This window comes from Musca domestica, unplaced genomic scaffold (assembly GCF_030504385.1).
Source record: "Musca domestica strain aabys unplaced genomic scaffold, Musca_domestica.polishedcontigs.V.1.1 1, whole genome shotgun sequence".
NCBI classification, from domain to species: domain Eukaryota; kingdom Metazoa; phylum Arthropoda; class Insecta; order Diptera; family Muscidae; genus Musca; species Musca domestica.
The window spans coordinates 27,088,617-27,105,392 of NW_026712114.1; the positions used below are offsets into that span (position 1 = coordinate 27,088,617).

The 16,776-nt window shown below is 35.1% G+C and overlaps 2 protein-coding genes across 2 annotated transcripts; one reads left to right on the forward strand and one right to left on the reverse strand.

Annotated features, from left to right (window-relative positions):
• Positions 1 to 1,971: 1,971 nt before the first annotated feature.
• Positions 1,972 to 5,202, forward strand: LOC101891266 (nucleolar protein 14 homolog). The gene is made up of 4 exons (XM_005175871.4): positions 1,972 to 2,598; positions 2,687 to 3,178; positions 3,247 to 4,732; positions 4,989 to 5,202. Exons 1-4 carry the CDS (start codon positions 2,100 to 2,102, stop codon positions 5,095 to 5,097), a joined length of 2,586 nt encoding a protein of 861 aa, XP_005175928.2. The 5' UTR covers positions 1,972 to 2,099; the 3' UTR covers positions 5,098 to 5,202.
• LOC101891566 (pyrroline-5-carboxylate reductase 1, mitochondrial) lies at positions 5,099 to 11,819 on the reverse strand. Its single transcript, XM_005175873.4, has 4 exons — positions 11,608 to 11,819; positions 7,985 to 8,055; positions 7,683 to 7,859; positions 5,099 to 5,712 (listed from the first exon to the last, which is right to left on the reverse strand). Exons 1-4 carry the CDS (start codon positions 11,684 to 11,686, stop codon positions 5,221 to 5,223), a joined length of 819 nt encoding a protein of 272 aa, XP_005175930.1. The 5' UTR covers positions 11,687 to 11,819; the 3' UTR covers positions 5,099 to 5,220.
• Positions 11,820 to 16,776: the final 4,957 nt, after the last annotated feature.

Genomic DNA, 16,776 nt, shown 5'->3' on the forward strand with positions numbered 1-16,776 from the left:
TTCTAAAACTTCGGAATTGTGGTTGGTACCTTAATATGGAGTTATCACAAAAACACTTTTTTATACTGTGCCTAAAAAGAAATTCAAAATTAATCGATTACCTTTAAATTACATAGAATCGGGAGAAGCTTTCGAAATATGAAAACTCGGGTTCGGGTGTACCATAAAAACTCTGCAGAAAGGCGCTTGTTGAGACAGGTAGATCAGTGAGCTTACGGCGGGACCATTTAAAAAGGTACCTAATATAATCGAATCAGTCATATCGAGACGGAGGACGTGTTCCCTTCTACCCCGAAATCAGTCATAGACAAAGGTCCATGGTTGATATTATTACCAGTTACAGTAGAATCACAGCTCAAACCTTTATGTGGAAAGAGACATATACAGGATGAGATAAAAAACTGCAACAAAGTCAAAAGCCATAATTTTTACATTTTTTTATTTTATTGAATGAAAGAAATTCGGAAATAGGATCAAATTTTAGAATAAGTTTAGATTTGTTCGTAGTGGTCACCTTTGACATGAATAATGGCCTACAAACGAATGTTTCTCTGCGGCGAAGCGATTGCTTGAGGTGATCGACACTTTGGAATTTTTTGTGCCAACCTTGCTTTCTAAAATACTACAGACACAATAGTCCTCATAGAACCTCATTTTGTAACAATTCTTGGGTGGCGAGTGCTGAATGCGATGAGCTGGGTCCTGTTGGAATGTCCAAGCTCTGCGGCCAAAATGTTTGCCTGTCCAAGGCCTTAATATACCCTCCAGAATATTTTTGCGATAATATTCAGCTTTTATTCTGATGCCACGGTCGATTAATACGAGCGGAGAACGAGTGACAGCAGTCTGAAGTTGGTTGCAGTTTTTTCATCTCATCCTGTATAATGTTTTTTTTTTATCGAACATGTCCCATTGTCATCACCCATCGTAAATAGCATATTTTGTGACATATCATAAAGGGATGCCCATCGTTTTTCCTAATAATTGGACATTAATATGCCTAGCCCATGGAAAAACAATACAGGTAGATAACACTTGGGAACATTAATAAGTTTTACAAATTTGAATAATTTTTCATTGAAAATGCTCAATTTCAAAATCGATATGATCGTTCATTGCCCCAGCAGCTGTGTCGATGCGATGATGCCAAGTCAAGCCAGGTGGATTTGATCAAGCATATGAATATATATAAAATTACCTAATTGCGGTATTACCTAATTTGTAATCAAGGTATTTCCAAACCAAGCACATCAACCATATACATAGTCCCCATGGCAGGCCATCCAACCAAAACTTGTCACATCAACCCATCTCCACGCAAATAGAATCACCTTTTTCACCTTATACATATACAAAATGCACGAAATTTAATTTACTGGGGAAAATATTCAAAACAAAGAAAACAAATTATATTTTTGATAAAAAAAACAGGTAAGAATACATTTTTATTTATTCCATTTACTTCAAAAATGTTTATAATTATTATAAGGAAATAACAAAACAATAAATTAAGTAAAAAACCTAACAAAAATTTAATTCATTTACATATGTATGTACATAAAGCATCATAAAGAAAAGAGGAATTCCCCTTATTTCACGCCATTTGAACATTTGTTAACGTACAGGTGACGGTCAGTGTTGGCAGAGGTTGTAAAAATGCTAAACGACAGAAAAGATGCTAAATCAGGCACTGTAAACGCAAAAAATAGTAATCCACAATGTAGCTCGGATCGACGCAAATTGAACTTGCAACGACGCAAATCGAATTTTGTGGTTTTTGAAAAGTGCCGCAACTCGTGTATTAAAAAAACATTTAATTCAAATAAATGTGTCTGCCGTTACACATATACTTTAAGACATACGTTATTCTTACGAATACATTACATCAACTATACGTTTACCACATTTTCTTACCCTGTACCACAATATCGTGGCAACTCTATTTTGTCAGCTGTTTACAAATATTTCATCCACGTGCGGAGATCTGTCACTTTCGATTTGTTTGTAGTTTGAAAATGCAACAAAACTTGTTTTAAATTATTTATCCAACATAAAAGTGAATAAAACTTAAATAAAATATAATTAAATTCCAATTCAAAATGGCCAAGAAAACAAAAACGTCTGTTGCTGACGCAGTTTATGCGAAAAAGGCCGTGAAAAAAGAAAATCCCTTTGCCACCGCAACCGCAGCCACATCGAAAAAACTCAATCCATTTGAAGTGCACATGAATAAAGAGAAATTCCAAATTCTGGGAAGGACATGTAAACATGATAAAGGTTTGCCCGGTGTATCCAGGGCCAAGGCGATAAAGAAACGCAAAGAAACCTTGGGGCAAGAGTTCCTGCGAAAGGATAAAACAAATAAATTTAAAGATCGTCGTATTGGAAAGTTTTTGACTGGAGATGAACTGACCGAACAAGTGATGGCGGCCCGTTTTGTGGCCGACAAAATGGAACGTATGAAGCAGAACAAACATTCACGGTTCAATTTAAATGACGATGAGGTGTTGACACATCGTGGTCAGACCCTGGAAGAAATTGAGCAATTTCGTGATGATCGTTCAGATGATGAAGCTGAGGAGGATGATAAATTGGATGGTATGTACCTATATCATATTTCATTGTTTTATAATAGTTGTAATAGTGGAAACTTGATGATGATTATGATGATGTTTTTCCATTTCAGCCGCCTTCACTGAAGCCGCCCATTTCGGTGGTGATGACAGTGCCGCCAAAGATCGCAAATCTGCAATTGAAGAAATGATTGCTGAACAAAAGAAACGTAAAGTTGAAATTGCCAAGGAAAAGGATGAACTTTATGATCTCACTGAAAAGCTTGATTCCAATTATAAGGATCTCATAAGTTTGGTGGGAAAAATGTCTAAGAATGAAATGAAAAAGCAAGAACCTGATGACTATGATCGTTTGACTCGTGAATTGATTTTTGAACCACGAGGTGTGGTCTCCGATAAATTGATATCCGAAGAAGATATGGCCAAAAAAGAAAAGGAACGTTTGGAGAGACTAGAAAATGAGCGTCTACGAAGGATGAAGGCCGATGGGGAAGATGATGAAAGTAATGCCAAGCCTAAACATAGATCTGCGGATGATTTGGATGATGGTTATTTTGCCAATGGGGTTGAGGAGGAAGATGGGACATTGACGTATACCATGGAAGGTAAGTATTGTTAAAAGGGTGATATTTAATAATTATTCAATGATTCAATGACTGTCTTGCCATTATAGGTGAATTGGGAACAAATTTGAAAACAAGAAGTGCTGACGATGAATCGGAAGAAGATGAAGAGAAGGCTGTTCATGATGAGGATGAAAGTGGTGAAGAGGAAGATGACGACGACGAAGATGAGGAAGGGGAAGAAGAGGAGGATGATGAAGATGACGATAATTTAAGTGATTTGAAAGTTACTGATTCCGAGGGTGAAGATTCCGAAAATGAAACAGAAAAACCAGTCAAAGACAAAAAGCCAAAAAATACGGAAGTGAACAAAAAACCAAATGTGGAAAGAACAGATTTGCCATTCACCATAGAAATGCCCAAAAACTATGGTGAATTTGTAAAACTATTAAATGAATACAAAATGCAAGACCAGTCAATTATCGTAGAACGTTTAATCAAATGCAATCATCCCAAATTAGAGGGTGTGAATCGTGAAAATGTTGTAAAAATATTCGCCTTTTTGTTGCAGTTGGTAAATGATAAATTTTCTGATGCTGGTCCCGATGATATACGTGAAAATTTCCAATTCCTTTCTCTAATTATGCCTCAACTCTTTGATTTGATACATTTAAATGCAGAACGTATGTCGAACATTTTACTAGATGTCATCAAAGAAAAATATGCAGAGTTTAAGAAAAATTCCAAACAATATCCGTCCCTGGAAGTGTTGGTCTACTTTAAAATTGTTTCTAACTTATGTTCAACATCTGATTTTCGACATCCAATTGCAACACCTTGTTACATATTTATGCAACATATTTTGTCTAAAGCCCGCGTAAAGAGTAGACAAGACATTGCAATGGGTTTGTTTTTGGTGAATCTCTGTTTGGAATATGGGCATATGTCAAAACGTTTTGTACCCGCTGCCTTCAATTTCCTAACAGGTTTGATATTTTTGTGCATACCCAAAAGACCAGTGGAGATTATCAAAATTGTACCACCCTTCCAAAATCAGGGTCCATTAAATAAATTACTGGCAATTCCCACTGATGCCAAGGAATATAAGGATATTGGAGAAGAACCACTCAAGGCTGAAGATTTAGTTATGCAATTAATTAGCAATGATTTTAAGGTGAGATCTATAAATCAATCCCTCCAACTTATACAAGATGCAACGACATTAGTTTCCGAACATGTGGGCAGTAATTTTTTGGTTTCGCCAATTTACGAAATGTTGGAGAAATTAGATGTTACACCATATCCGACGTATGTTAAAGAAAATTATGAAAAGACAAAAACATTATTGACAACTGTGGTCAATAAACCGCTAACAAAATTGGTGCCACCGGAGAAGAAACCAAAAGCTTTGCGACTGCTTGAGCCACGCATCGAAACGGTATACGATGATAAACGTCGTCCCAAACTTTCCAAGGAAAAGGAGGAGAAAGTTAAAATGGTTCACAAAATCAAGAGGGAAACTAAAGGTGCTATACGCGAAATCCGTCGTGATACAGAATTCTTGCAGAAGATACGCATACAACAACAATTGCAAAGGTACGTGATGTATTACATTTATTTGTTTTACATTCGGAAGAAATATAGTGAACCATATTTAATAGACAGTGGAAAAGACTTAAAGGTAGAATACGTCATAATGTTTTCTGAAGATAATTAGAAGATTTTTTTTTGAAACTGTCGGGATATAGGAATGAATTAAAAATAAAAATTTGATTTCGAATTGAATTAATTTAAACAAATTTATATTTTTCCGCGATTGTATTTTAATTTACTATTTTATTTTCTTTTACAGCGACAAGGAACGTCGTGAAAAGGTCAAACGTATCTACGCCGAGGCTTCACTGCAGCAAGGCGAACTCAATGCCTTGGACAGAGAAAAGAAGAAGAAAAAGAAGTTTTGAATTTGTTATATATATACACGCTATATATTTTTATAATAACTTAGTTTTTATTTTGTAAAGAAATTCTAAAAATAAATTATATAACTAGATTATAGTACAAATATATTCCTTTGGTGTGTGTGACTACTGTTGACCCGTCGTTTCACGACATCTTAGTGTGGCTGCTTCTACAGCACCAGCTACCGCAGCTCTAAATCCTGATTCCTCTAAATGTTTCAGAGCAGCTGCTGTTGATCCGGCCGGACTTGTAACATTATCTTTTAAAACTCCAGGATGTTCTTTAGATTCTCGTACCAACATACCGGAACCCATAACTGTTTGAGCTGCCAAACGGTAGGCCAAGTCACGAGGAATACCCATGCGAACGGCACCATCTGCTAACGCCTCAATCATAACGAATACATAGGCCGGTCCACTGCCACTCAGAGCTGTAACTGGATCTAATAGATTTTCTGTGACTTCTTCGCAGGTACCTATGGATTCTAATAGTTGTTGTGTAGCTTTTGCATCGGAGTCTGTGGCTTTGCTGCCGCGTACAAACACCGAACAGCCGCATTGAACGAGGGCAGGGGTATTTGGCATAACACGTATTACACGGGAACTCGATGATAGATTCTGTGGGGATTTAAAGAAACCATACAATTTAATAAAGTTTGAGATATAGAAAACTGGCTATATATAAAAGCGTAGTGAAAAAACTGATTCAACGTCCAGACGAAACAGCTGAAGTTGCACGATGATCAGTCTTGGTGCGTAGGCGTGTGTTAAGGATGTTTTTTTCGAAAATACGTCGACTTTGGAAAGTTAGTTTGATATATGAAGCAAGTGGGCTAGCTGCAATAAATGGTACTACATTTGGAACAGTAATATTTAGGGTAAGCGGTTGGAGTTGGAATTTCGATTTTTTGGTATTGGGATTCCTGTTGGTGGTAGGTTTAAGACTAAAGTTGTTTTTGAAAATGTGTGCTACAAGTGCACGAAAAATACTAAATAGTATTATAGTTGGTTTAATTTTGTGTTGGCTGAACCAAGGGGCTGAACATATAGTGCTTGAAATTTGGTGTTTGATGTTTATACCATACACCACATGGTGGTAAGTGTATTATGTCTTTGTGCATTTGTTTGTAACAGGGGAAGGAAGAAAAATAGACCCATAGTTACTTTTGAGGATATTCATAGAATCACTTTCTGAGTCGATTTATGCATATCAGTCTTTCTGTCCGTTCGCCCGTCTATCCGTCCATGTATTCTTGTAAACAAAATGAAGGTCGCATTTATTATCCGATTGAGATGAAATTTTCCAAACAATATTTGTTTGGCCCAAAGGACGAACCCTATTAAAATTGGTAATAATCGGATCAGATTTAGATATGGCTCCCATATATCTTCAGCTGATTTCGGGTCAATTGTGCACCAAAATAAGTTAAAATGACCTGAATTTTTGGCACATCCAACCGCATTGAGTCTAGAAGCAAGTACATCACATCTAGTGAAAATCGGTTCAGATATAGCTATAGCTCCCATATATATGTTTCATCCGATTTGGTGTTTAAGTCCCTCACATGCGTAATATGCACTTCACAATATTTGGTACCAGATATCAGATACAGCTCAGCAATACCTCTGCTAAATTCTATCAAGGTATAGACCCCATATAACGGTACCTCCCGATATTCGGTATTTTGATGATCTTTGCCAGATTTGTTAACGGATTTGTCTAAAAATTGGTATTGGTCACAATGGGTTCTAGCTCCGGTGGCGAGACATTGCATGTGTGGGTCCACGATTTCGTATAGGCCCCATATAACGGTACCTCCCGATATTCGGTATTTTGATTATTTTTGCTACATCTTTCCACGGAATTATCTAAAAATTGGTATTTATAGATCATAATGGGTTCTATTCGGTATTTTAATGATGTTCGCCAAATTTCTTGGCAGATTTGTATAAAATTTGGTATTTGTGGCCCAAATAGATTCTAGCTCCTTTGGCGAAACATTGTATGTATAGGTCCACGTTTTTGTATAATCCCATATAGCGGTATTTCCCGATATTAGGTATTTTGATCATTTTTTGCACATTTTCATGTCTAAAAATTGGTATTTGTGGATCATTTTGGGTTCTAATGTTTCCTTACCCTAAGGTGGAGGGTATTAAAAGTTCGGCCCGGCTGAAATTAATGTTTTTTACTTGCTTAAACCAAGATTATCAAAAACTTTCCTATAGGACTTAAAAATTACCCTTTAGTCGTAAATACCAATTATGGCCATACCTAACCATCGACTTTTCATATTCTGACAAAATATTAAAGATGAAGGGTATATTCTTTGAGAACAGCAATAATTCATAAGAAATCGGGTTATTTAATTCTACAGACTTTGTCAATAACCTATTTATCTTTCATCTGTTATTTACATTCCCTTCCCTATCATACTATTTTAAAACTTAATATTCCTTTTGGCGATAACACAATTTCCTTTATCTTTAACCTAAATTTGTGTATTTAAACGATAAGATTTCCACAAGTGTTTCGTAAATTGAATATTGTTTTTGTTTTTAATTTTAGTTAAGCATTGCATTTTTACCTGTTCCAGTGTGTTCAGTGTTATGCCCATGGCAACTGATATGAACAATTTGTCTGCACTTTTTGTTTTGATTTCACTCAAAACACTGGGCACAACTTGTGGTTTTACTGATATGAAAACAATATCGGATTTTTCAACGACCGGATCATTTTTTGTTATCGTCTCGACACCCAATTTCTATAAAACAAACGAAAAACAAAAAATAAATAAAAACAGAATTTAAAAAAGATAAGAATTGTGATTTATTTTAATTCCATTTTATGGTCCGGAAAAAGGAAGACAATGCACTGACGTGAACTCACCTTAAATGATTGCAATGACATTTGATCGGCTGGATGCACACTGGCTATAACAGAATCAGCTTTTGTCAGTCCTAGACGATAAAGAAAGAATTGTATATTGTTATTGTTTTCATAAAGAATGAGGACTTTGTTCTTCTTTGATGGGTCGGTTATTTTTGATTCGCATTATTTTTTTTGCGAGAAAAACAAGTACAAAGGTTGATTGTACATATTCCTTAATAATTAATAAAATAATGATAATTAAGACATATATATTCAAAAAAAAAAAAAAAAAACAATAATCGATGGTTATGTCTATTCTAAGATCATCATTAATTTGGTATGAGCTATTTATATTTTCTCAACCATTTTATGTTCTACTGATTCTAAATTTGAACAAATTGTCTATTTTTCTATCGAGACGGGAATAAAAATCTGAAGATTCACTTTCATAATAAATTAGTTTTTACTAAATTAGTGGTTTGCAACTTCGGGAACCAATGTTGAATCCTCATTGGCGTGCCGACAGTTCGATCATAGTGAAATGCCCAATAGATATATTGCGAGGATGGAATTGAACAAAAAGTCGCGAACAGTCAGCGAGCCTATTGTGGGGTATTATAGAAAATGTTAGATTATAAGATATTGTGGGCTGACTCTGTGAATAAGAGGCACTCTGAGGTAACCAGTCATTTTGTTTTTGTACAACACGGTAATAACGGACGTCTTACCTCTACATGGCTATCGGTGTTCTTAGTGTTTGTTGGCAGGATAACGAGACTTTTCGAAAAGAGCTTGATTGGTAAGCTCGATTCAAATCTTGGAGGGGAGTCGAACAGGGCTTTTCCGAGGAACTTCTGCATTAGTAGGACACCAGCTCTGGGTGGGGACGAGATCTCTACGTTGTGTGAAGAACAATAAAAAGACGGAAGAATTTTCTGACGAAACTTTCATGAAGTTCGAAAGAAGAACAAGTACTCAGTTCAGAACGACCAAACCTTGCAGTCGCCTTCAACCAATATACCTAGCTATGTGATGGCTGCTCCGGCTGAAGCAACCACAAAAATAATCTGAGGGGAATTAGAAACACCAAGGAGACAGAAGTCAATAATGCAACCGCTTTAATCATCGATGAAAGGGGTTGAACCTGTGAAGCCGAAATCACTAATTATAAATGGCAGCGGAGTGTCCAATTATAAAATTTATTGGGGCCGATACATGGGTTTCTACCTACAACTATTCTAGAAACTCAAAAAAAAACCGAAGGGAGGATGATCGGTGTCATCCAGGAGGATCTAATTTACAATTTTTTTGGTGTAAGCCATCTTTAACCTTTCTTAACTTCTCTGCCTGTTGGGAGGGCGATTCCTCCCTTTTGCGGTTCCATTGCCTTTTCCACTGACTCTCCTTTCCCAAGCCCCAGAACGAAAAAGTGATCCACCTGTCTGGTTCATATACATGTATTTTTTTCAAGAAGGAGCCTATAAAGACCGGTGAAGGTACTCAAGATCACAATGAAGTTCGTATTTGAAGTTCGTAATGGGTACTACAGCCTATGGCAGAAAATTGTCTGTCTTCGTATAGCCCCAATATAACGGAACCTTCGGAATTTTGATGATTTTAGCTACATTCTTCACCGCTTTGCTTTGAATATTGTAATGGTTTATGACAAAAGTTGCCTTGCAGGCCTACGTCTAATATAACGGCTACATTCGGTAATTTTAGGATTTTAACAGAATTTTTCACGGATTTTATTTTATTTATTTTTTTTTTTTTTTGAAAATTATATGATAATTATACTTATTATACTTCAACGATTGTCATCTACCAAATTTTCTTAAATATCAAATTTTAAACAATTTCCTTGGTAAATGTGGCTAGGGCTATCAAAATACCGAGTATCGGTGGGTACAGTTATATGTGCCCTATAGGAAAACTTGGACCTAAATATTCAATGTTCTGCCGCCGGACCTAGAACCCAGTAAGAACTACTAATACTAATTTTTCGAGAAATCCGAAATCCGAAAACACAATACAAATTGTTCTGCCAAATGTGTAAGCTCTACGTCAAATAATGTGGCCTGTATCGTTATTTCGACAGACGGACATAAAAACCGACGGACATCGTTTAGTCGACTTAGAATTTTATTCTGATTATGAATATATATACTTTATGGGGTCTACGACAAATATTTAGGGATGTTACAAACGGAATTACAAAGTTAATATACACTTCTTTTCAAGGTGGAGGGTATAACAAAAAAAGTGTTCGGTAGGAGTAGATTCTGCTCGATTTCAGTGGTATTTTACTTCTATCCAAATTTGAGTAGAGCATAAACGCTCTTATTCGAGCTATGGAGAGTCTCAGACCCCCGAAGCCGCGACATTTTTTTCAACTCAGAATCCAGAAAATCTGTCCAACACCGACCCGGTCAGCAACACTTAAGAAAGTAAATCAAATTCTTCTGCCTATTGAATATACTAGGTTCTAATTTCAATCTGTTGCAGGGAGACTTTAAAAATTATAGGCGTAACACACATTTAAAATTCCATTTTTCCATTCCAAAATTTATCAATTAATAGTAACTGATACTATTTTCAATAAATAGTTGTAATTTAGGTAAATTTATAAGAGTACATACAAAAAAAAAAAAACAAAAACAAACAAGGGGTTTTATGAACTTCAAGTGGTTTTTTATCATTCTGTCCACAGTTTGGGGAAATGCATCCCGCTTCAACAAGAAACCAGTTGCAGTGAAGGTGAAAGTTTTCTCCGGCCTCTCGCATGAATATTTTAAGAGAGCATTTGATTTTTTTGGAAAGAATGTAGAAAATGTATATTTCCATACATCTCTTTGAGTGACTATTTACATTTGCTTAAGGTTTGTTTAGAATGTCTAGATGAGTTAAAATTCGATCTGAGTTAAAATTCGAAAAAAAATAATTTTCCTTGTTATTAAAAATATTAAACATTTAATTTCCAAATGTTTCCGTGGCGGAGCTCTTTACCGAGCTCTTTATCAACTACAAACCTTTTCTAAAATCTATCAAAAGCTGTTATTCTCTCAACCCACGTCAAACCTTCAAAATACTGCAATTCGGGCGCCACAACAACTTTTCAAGAGATGGTTGCTTAAGTCTGGAGTGTTCTCCCATTGACTTAACTTCATATTACTCTCTATTACAGACATCAGTGTTTTTCAAAATGAAACTGACAGCTTTGCAATATTTTCTAGTCGCAACAAATATCATGATTTCAACCCGGCGAAGAGAATGGTCACCTGGCTTTTTCAGTTTTTAATATGATGACTTTACTCGCCACAAGCTGTATAAGTGTCGATCATTCCTATGTGAATGAGAATCACATTCACTCCTTCCTTTCCCAAAAATCATCATAAAAAATTACAAAGACTTTCATCCCAGCTCAAACATTCAAAATACTGCAATTCGGGCGCCACGACAAGATAATCTGTTCTCAAAAAATTTCCAAAAAACTTTTTTGTTTTTTCTTACTCTGATCTAATAATTTCTTTTTGCTAAATGTTTAGTACATTGAGTATTTTTAATATCACAATATTTCACCATTAATACTGATTAAAGTTTGTAGTTTTTTATATATTTTTAAATTTTATTTATTTATCTACCAGATGCAATGAAGCCCTTGGCCATAGCTTGGGCTATTTTTCCACCGCCAAGAAAACCGATTTTTCCAATTGTATTCATTTCGTGTGCTTGTTGAATTTAAATTTCGAACGGGTTTTTTTCTTCTTGAAATACAAATACTGCGTCTTACACGGCAAACAAACAAAATAGTACTAAATTCAATAGGCTTTGTTCGAGGTTTAGATAGTAGTTGATTGAGATTTCACTGTTGTTCTGTTTGTTTTTGTTCCCAGTCCACCGAAAGAAATATTTTTGAGATAAGACCGATGATCGGAGGCAGTGCATACCTCGTCGATGTGGGAACAAACAACATATGTTTTTTTGTGTTTGAAAATGTACAGTGTGTTCTAGAGGAGAGGAATACACAACTTGGTTTAAAGTCCCTGATATTTTGATGTCTTAATGGGCAAAACACAATCAATTTTTATGAGAATGAAAGTTCACGATCTAGAGAAGTAGGTTTACCACTGCTACTATTATTCCAATACAGAAATTTTAAATTGAGGCTTTTCACATACATGCTTTTTATGCCTACAGCACAGGCGACTTTCACATCGTAAGGCGATTTTCATAACTCACATATGAAACGAACGAAGTCTAAAACTAAGTTCAAACTTATGCAAAGTTTGAAAGTTTCGTAATTTTTATACAAAATTTAAGTCAGGTGTTAAAATTGAAAATATCGATCGACTCTTTAGAGTTCTTCAAACTAAAGAGTTCTTCAAATAAACAAATATTTTGTCATTATTGGATCAAGGTAAATATGGATCATATGGGCCAACTCTTTCAGCTACCTCGCCCAATGGTCAACATTTTGAAACTTTATAAATGTTAAAATAAACAACTCATAATCCAAAATTCGCAAAGTATAATATGAAACTGTAACTAGATGGAGTGCAATGAATAGAAATACAGGGTGAGATAAAAAAATGAAACAAAGTCAAACGCCATAATTTTTACTTTTAATTTTGTTGTTTTTTTTTTTTAATTTTGTTTTGGCCCATTGCTGGCGAAGCGCTTGCTTGAGGTGATCGACACTTTGGTATATTTTAATGCCAACCTTGCTTTCCAAAATTCTCCAGGCACAATAGTCCAACGGATGGGTATCCGGAGATTTTGGTGGCCATTGTGTGCTGGAGATGAAGCGAGGAACCTTATTTTGTAACCATTCTTGGGTGGCGCATGCTGAGTGCGATGGTGCTGAGTCGTATTGGAATGTCCAAGGTACTGCGGCCAAAATTTGTGCGTGTCCAAGGCTTTAATACACCCTCCAGAATATTTTCGCGATAATATTCGGCATTTATTCTGATGCCACGGTTGATTAATACGAGCGGAGAGCGACCATCGGCTGTTATGGCGGCCCACGCCTTCACCATGGCCTGCGCTTGAGTTCTGATGGCCAACCAAAGGTGCACATTTTTAGGTGCACAAATTCGGCATATCACCACTTTCGGACAAGCGAAGCAACTCTTTAGCCCTTTTGAGTCTATTTTCTTTCTGTAGTGGTGTAAGTTTTTGCACTTTTTGAAATTTCAATGGCTTTACCCCGAGCTCATTTTTCAATATTTTCCGAATGGAATATTGCGATATGTTCAACTCATGAGCCATTTTTCGGCCACTGCGACGCGGGTTTCGATCAAGTCGCTTCTTCACTTTTCGAACAATTTCTGCATGATGTTTTCTTCCGTCCATTTCCTTGAAGTCGGGCTACGCTACCAGTATCACGGTAACGAGCGATGGTACGAGACACAAAAGATTTATTCACATTTAATTGCTGGAGTGCTCTATCGATAGCCACTTGTGGTTTTCCAGCCAAATATAAAGAAATCACACTATCACGCTTAAATTCCATCACGAATAACTTTTTTTCTGGAAAACTCTCACCAAAATGCTTTTGTACGCTTGTAAACAATATAATGAGCTGTTACTGGAATAATTTTAACAGCTGTCGGACAAGTGGCTTAGAAATGACAGCAGTCTGAAGTTGGTTGCAGTTTTTTTCATCTCACTCTGCATATTCATGATCAGCATAACATTTAACGATGTCTATCTCTCTGCCTGTCCGTCTGTTGAAATTACCATATAGCTCACATTATTTGACGTAGAGCTTTGTCACAGTAGTTAGCATTGTGTCGGTATTGAAAACTAGAAATGTCGGTTCACGTATTGGGATAGCCCCCATATATCGATACCTCCCGACATTCGGTATTTTGATAGTTTTAGCCACATATTTCCATCAATTTGTAAAAAATGTATATTTGTAGTCGTTATGGGTTCTAGCTCCGATGGCGGAACATTGTATATACAGGTCCACGTTTTCGTATAGCCCCCATATAAGGGTACCTCCCGATATTCGGTATTTTGATGGTTTATGCCACATTTTTCCCCGAATTTGTCTAAAAAAGTATTTGTAATTCGTTTTAACTTCTAGTTCTAGTGACGGAACATTGTACATATAGGTGCACGTTTTCGTATAGCCCCCATATAAGGGTACCTCCCAATATTCGGTATTTTGATGGTTTAAGTCACATTTTTCCACGAATTTTTCAAAAATTGGTATTTGTAGTTCGTCATGGGTTCTAGCTCCGATGAAGGAGCGCTGTACATATAGGTGTACGTTTTCGTAAGCCCCCGTATAACGGTACCTCCCGATATTCGGTATTTGTGTTCGTAATGGGTTCTAGCTCGTGGGCAGAACATTTAATATCTAGGTCCACGTTTTCCTATAGCGCACATTTAACAGTTCCATCGGATAATCGGAATTTGACAATTTAAGCCACATTTTTTAATTGATTTGTTGAACCGTCGTCAAAACATTGTCCATATTGGTTCTATCCCTCATAGTCACATGTACCCACAAAATTATGTAAAATTTGATATTTAAGACTCGCAATAGATGACAATCGCCCCCATATAACGGCTCCAACCCTTCTCCTACTGATCTTACTGGATTTTTTAGTTTAAAGTGGAACAGGTTTGAATCCAGATACAACTTACTGTTTTCCTTACCCAATGCTTGAGGACATTCGAGGTTTGGTCTGACCGAACAATGTCTTTTTTTGTTTCTTTATGATATCGAGAAGAATTGCAAAACTGATCGATTCTTGTAGATACTGGAAAAGTGTCTATATTGGTCAATGCTATTTATTAGATGCTAAATACTCAGAATTCTTTTTTTAATATGTTGATTAGGAAAATTGTTATTCCGCATAAAAAGATCCATGTTGTCACTATCTTATTAGATAAATTATAAAAATATCATTAATGTAATATCCAGTAAATCTGTACATAACTGTTAAAAGTTTCTAACAGAAACTTTTTTTATAAAAACGTCATGTATATATATTTTTTTAAAACCACAACAAATACCCCTTCGCTCATCCAAAACCCTTTGCATACACTGTAATAGTTCGCACTTTAATCTTCATTCCAGTTAACACGACGTTGCTCTTTCTTATCAGCAGCAGCAATTGTTGTCATAAAAAAGTAAATAATTATTTTTTATAAGAAACAGATTGTTGTGCTTCAAAACCAAATGCACTTTCTTAAAATAAAAACCATAAAAAACAAAGCATAAACTATAAATAAAAATAAATTTAAGAAACTTATCCCTTATTCAACAAGTGTGATATTTCATAGTTCTTGTTGTTGCTAAACACAAGGGATATTTGTAATAAACATTAAAGCTATTTAAAAAAAAAAATCTGTACAAATTACTTAAACTTAATTAATTTAATAAGGGGTCAAAAGCAAGACCCCCCATGCGTTATAAGCATGTGATTTTTGTTATTTATTATGTTGGTTTTCTAAAAATTTAAACTATTTGGAGGGAGTGTCAGCCAATCGGAAGCGATAATAATTGGCCCGCATTTCCAAAATCCATTGAAGATTTTGTTTATTTGGAAAGTGTTTTGTAAAAACATGAATATTGCTGATAACAGCATTGGTCATGGCTACATACTTTTCAACGTCATTCGCAAAAAATGTGATTTCATTTTGAATTTTGGCGACCATTGATTCAAGTGGTGATAATAAATTGAAATGGAAAATATTTTTATAAAAATTTAGTTATAAACAAACAAAAAAAAATAGAGGAACATTGCAAAATGTTATAGTCATTCCTCGATGGAAAATATGATGACACATATAAGTTTTATAGATTTGTTTCGTTGGATTAAGTTAACGATAGTTGTAAATGTCCAATCTGAAGAAATTGTCCCAAAGAAATTCCTATTTTGGCATATCTCTTATTTGGACTAATAATATGAACTAATAAAATTTCTAATCGGTTCATAAATGATCGATTGTATAAGTATGTATATAATTCAAATATATTTCTTATAAAAATCCACGATTTTTTGAAATTCCGAATATAATTCAAATATATTTCTTATAAAAATTCATGACTTTTTGAAATTCTGGAATAAAATCAGAAATAACGTAATAAACGTATACATCAACTTTACAATTGTTAAATATTCTTAAAAATTATTCTTGAAAAAATCATTTTTTTAAATCCGGTTTCCCGGTTTTTCACGGTTTTCTTAAATAACTTCAAAAATTTACGATTTCGAGAATGCAGTTTAAATCCATAGCAGAATTAAGGTAAAGTCATGCAATCATATGATAATTTTTTAATTATTAAATTGACAAAATCTCAATGCCAGAATGTATATTTATAAATCCATTGTATATTCATAAATCAAAGATGGGAGCCATGGTACAATAAAAAGGTAAAGTAGAGCTCCCAGCTGATTACAATTTTTTTTAAGTGTGCCCGACTTCTGCCAATTTTGTGTATGTTTTGTTGTTTTGAAAATGAAAACAAAATATTTTCAGAATCAAGGATTGGAAGAAACTTAAATTGCGGGGCGCGCAATAATGGTATTAACGTGATTTGCTATAGAATTGAAGGATTGAACACTTAGGATCATATATTTGAGAGAACAGGAATTTCATTCATCTTTCGTGCTATTTGACTCATTTTACAAATGGACAAAAATATCAAAGAAATGAATACAACTTGTCGCCTAAAATTTTGAATAATTCTGACAGGAAGCGGGCATAGCATCAGGGCTGTATTTCTGTAGTTTTACTAAGCAGTTCTACCTAATTGTATATATATATATATATATATATATATATATATA

Bases quoted from the DNA above. Each gene is read 5' to 3' on its own strand.
- LOC101891266 (XM_005175871.4), top strand. From the start codon at position 2,100: ATGGCCAAGAAAACAAAAACGTCTGTTGCTGACGCAGTTTATGCGAAA. The intron at 2,599-2,686 runs GTATGTACCTAT...TTTCCATTTCAG, and splicing joins GGAGGATGATAAATTGGATG to CCGCCTTCACTGAAGCCGCC. The intron at 3,179-3,246 runs GTAAGTATTGTT...TTGCCATTATAG, and splicing joins ATTGACGTATACCATGGAAG to GTGAATTGGGAACAAATTTG.
- LOC101891566 (XM_005175873.4), bottom strand. From the start codon at position 11,686: ATGAATACAATTGGAAAAATCGGTTTTCTTGGCGGTGGAAAAATAGCC. The intron at 8,056-11,607 runs GTAGATAAATAA...TTTATCGTCTAG, and splicing joins CAAGGGCTTCATTGCATCTG to GACTGACAAAAGCTGATTCT. The intron at 7,860-7,984 runs GTGAGTTCACGT...TTTGTTTTATAG, and splicing joins TGTCATTGCAATCATTTAAG to AAATTGGGTGTCGAGACGAT.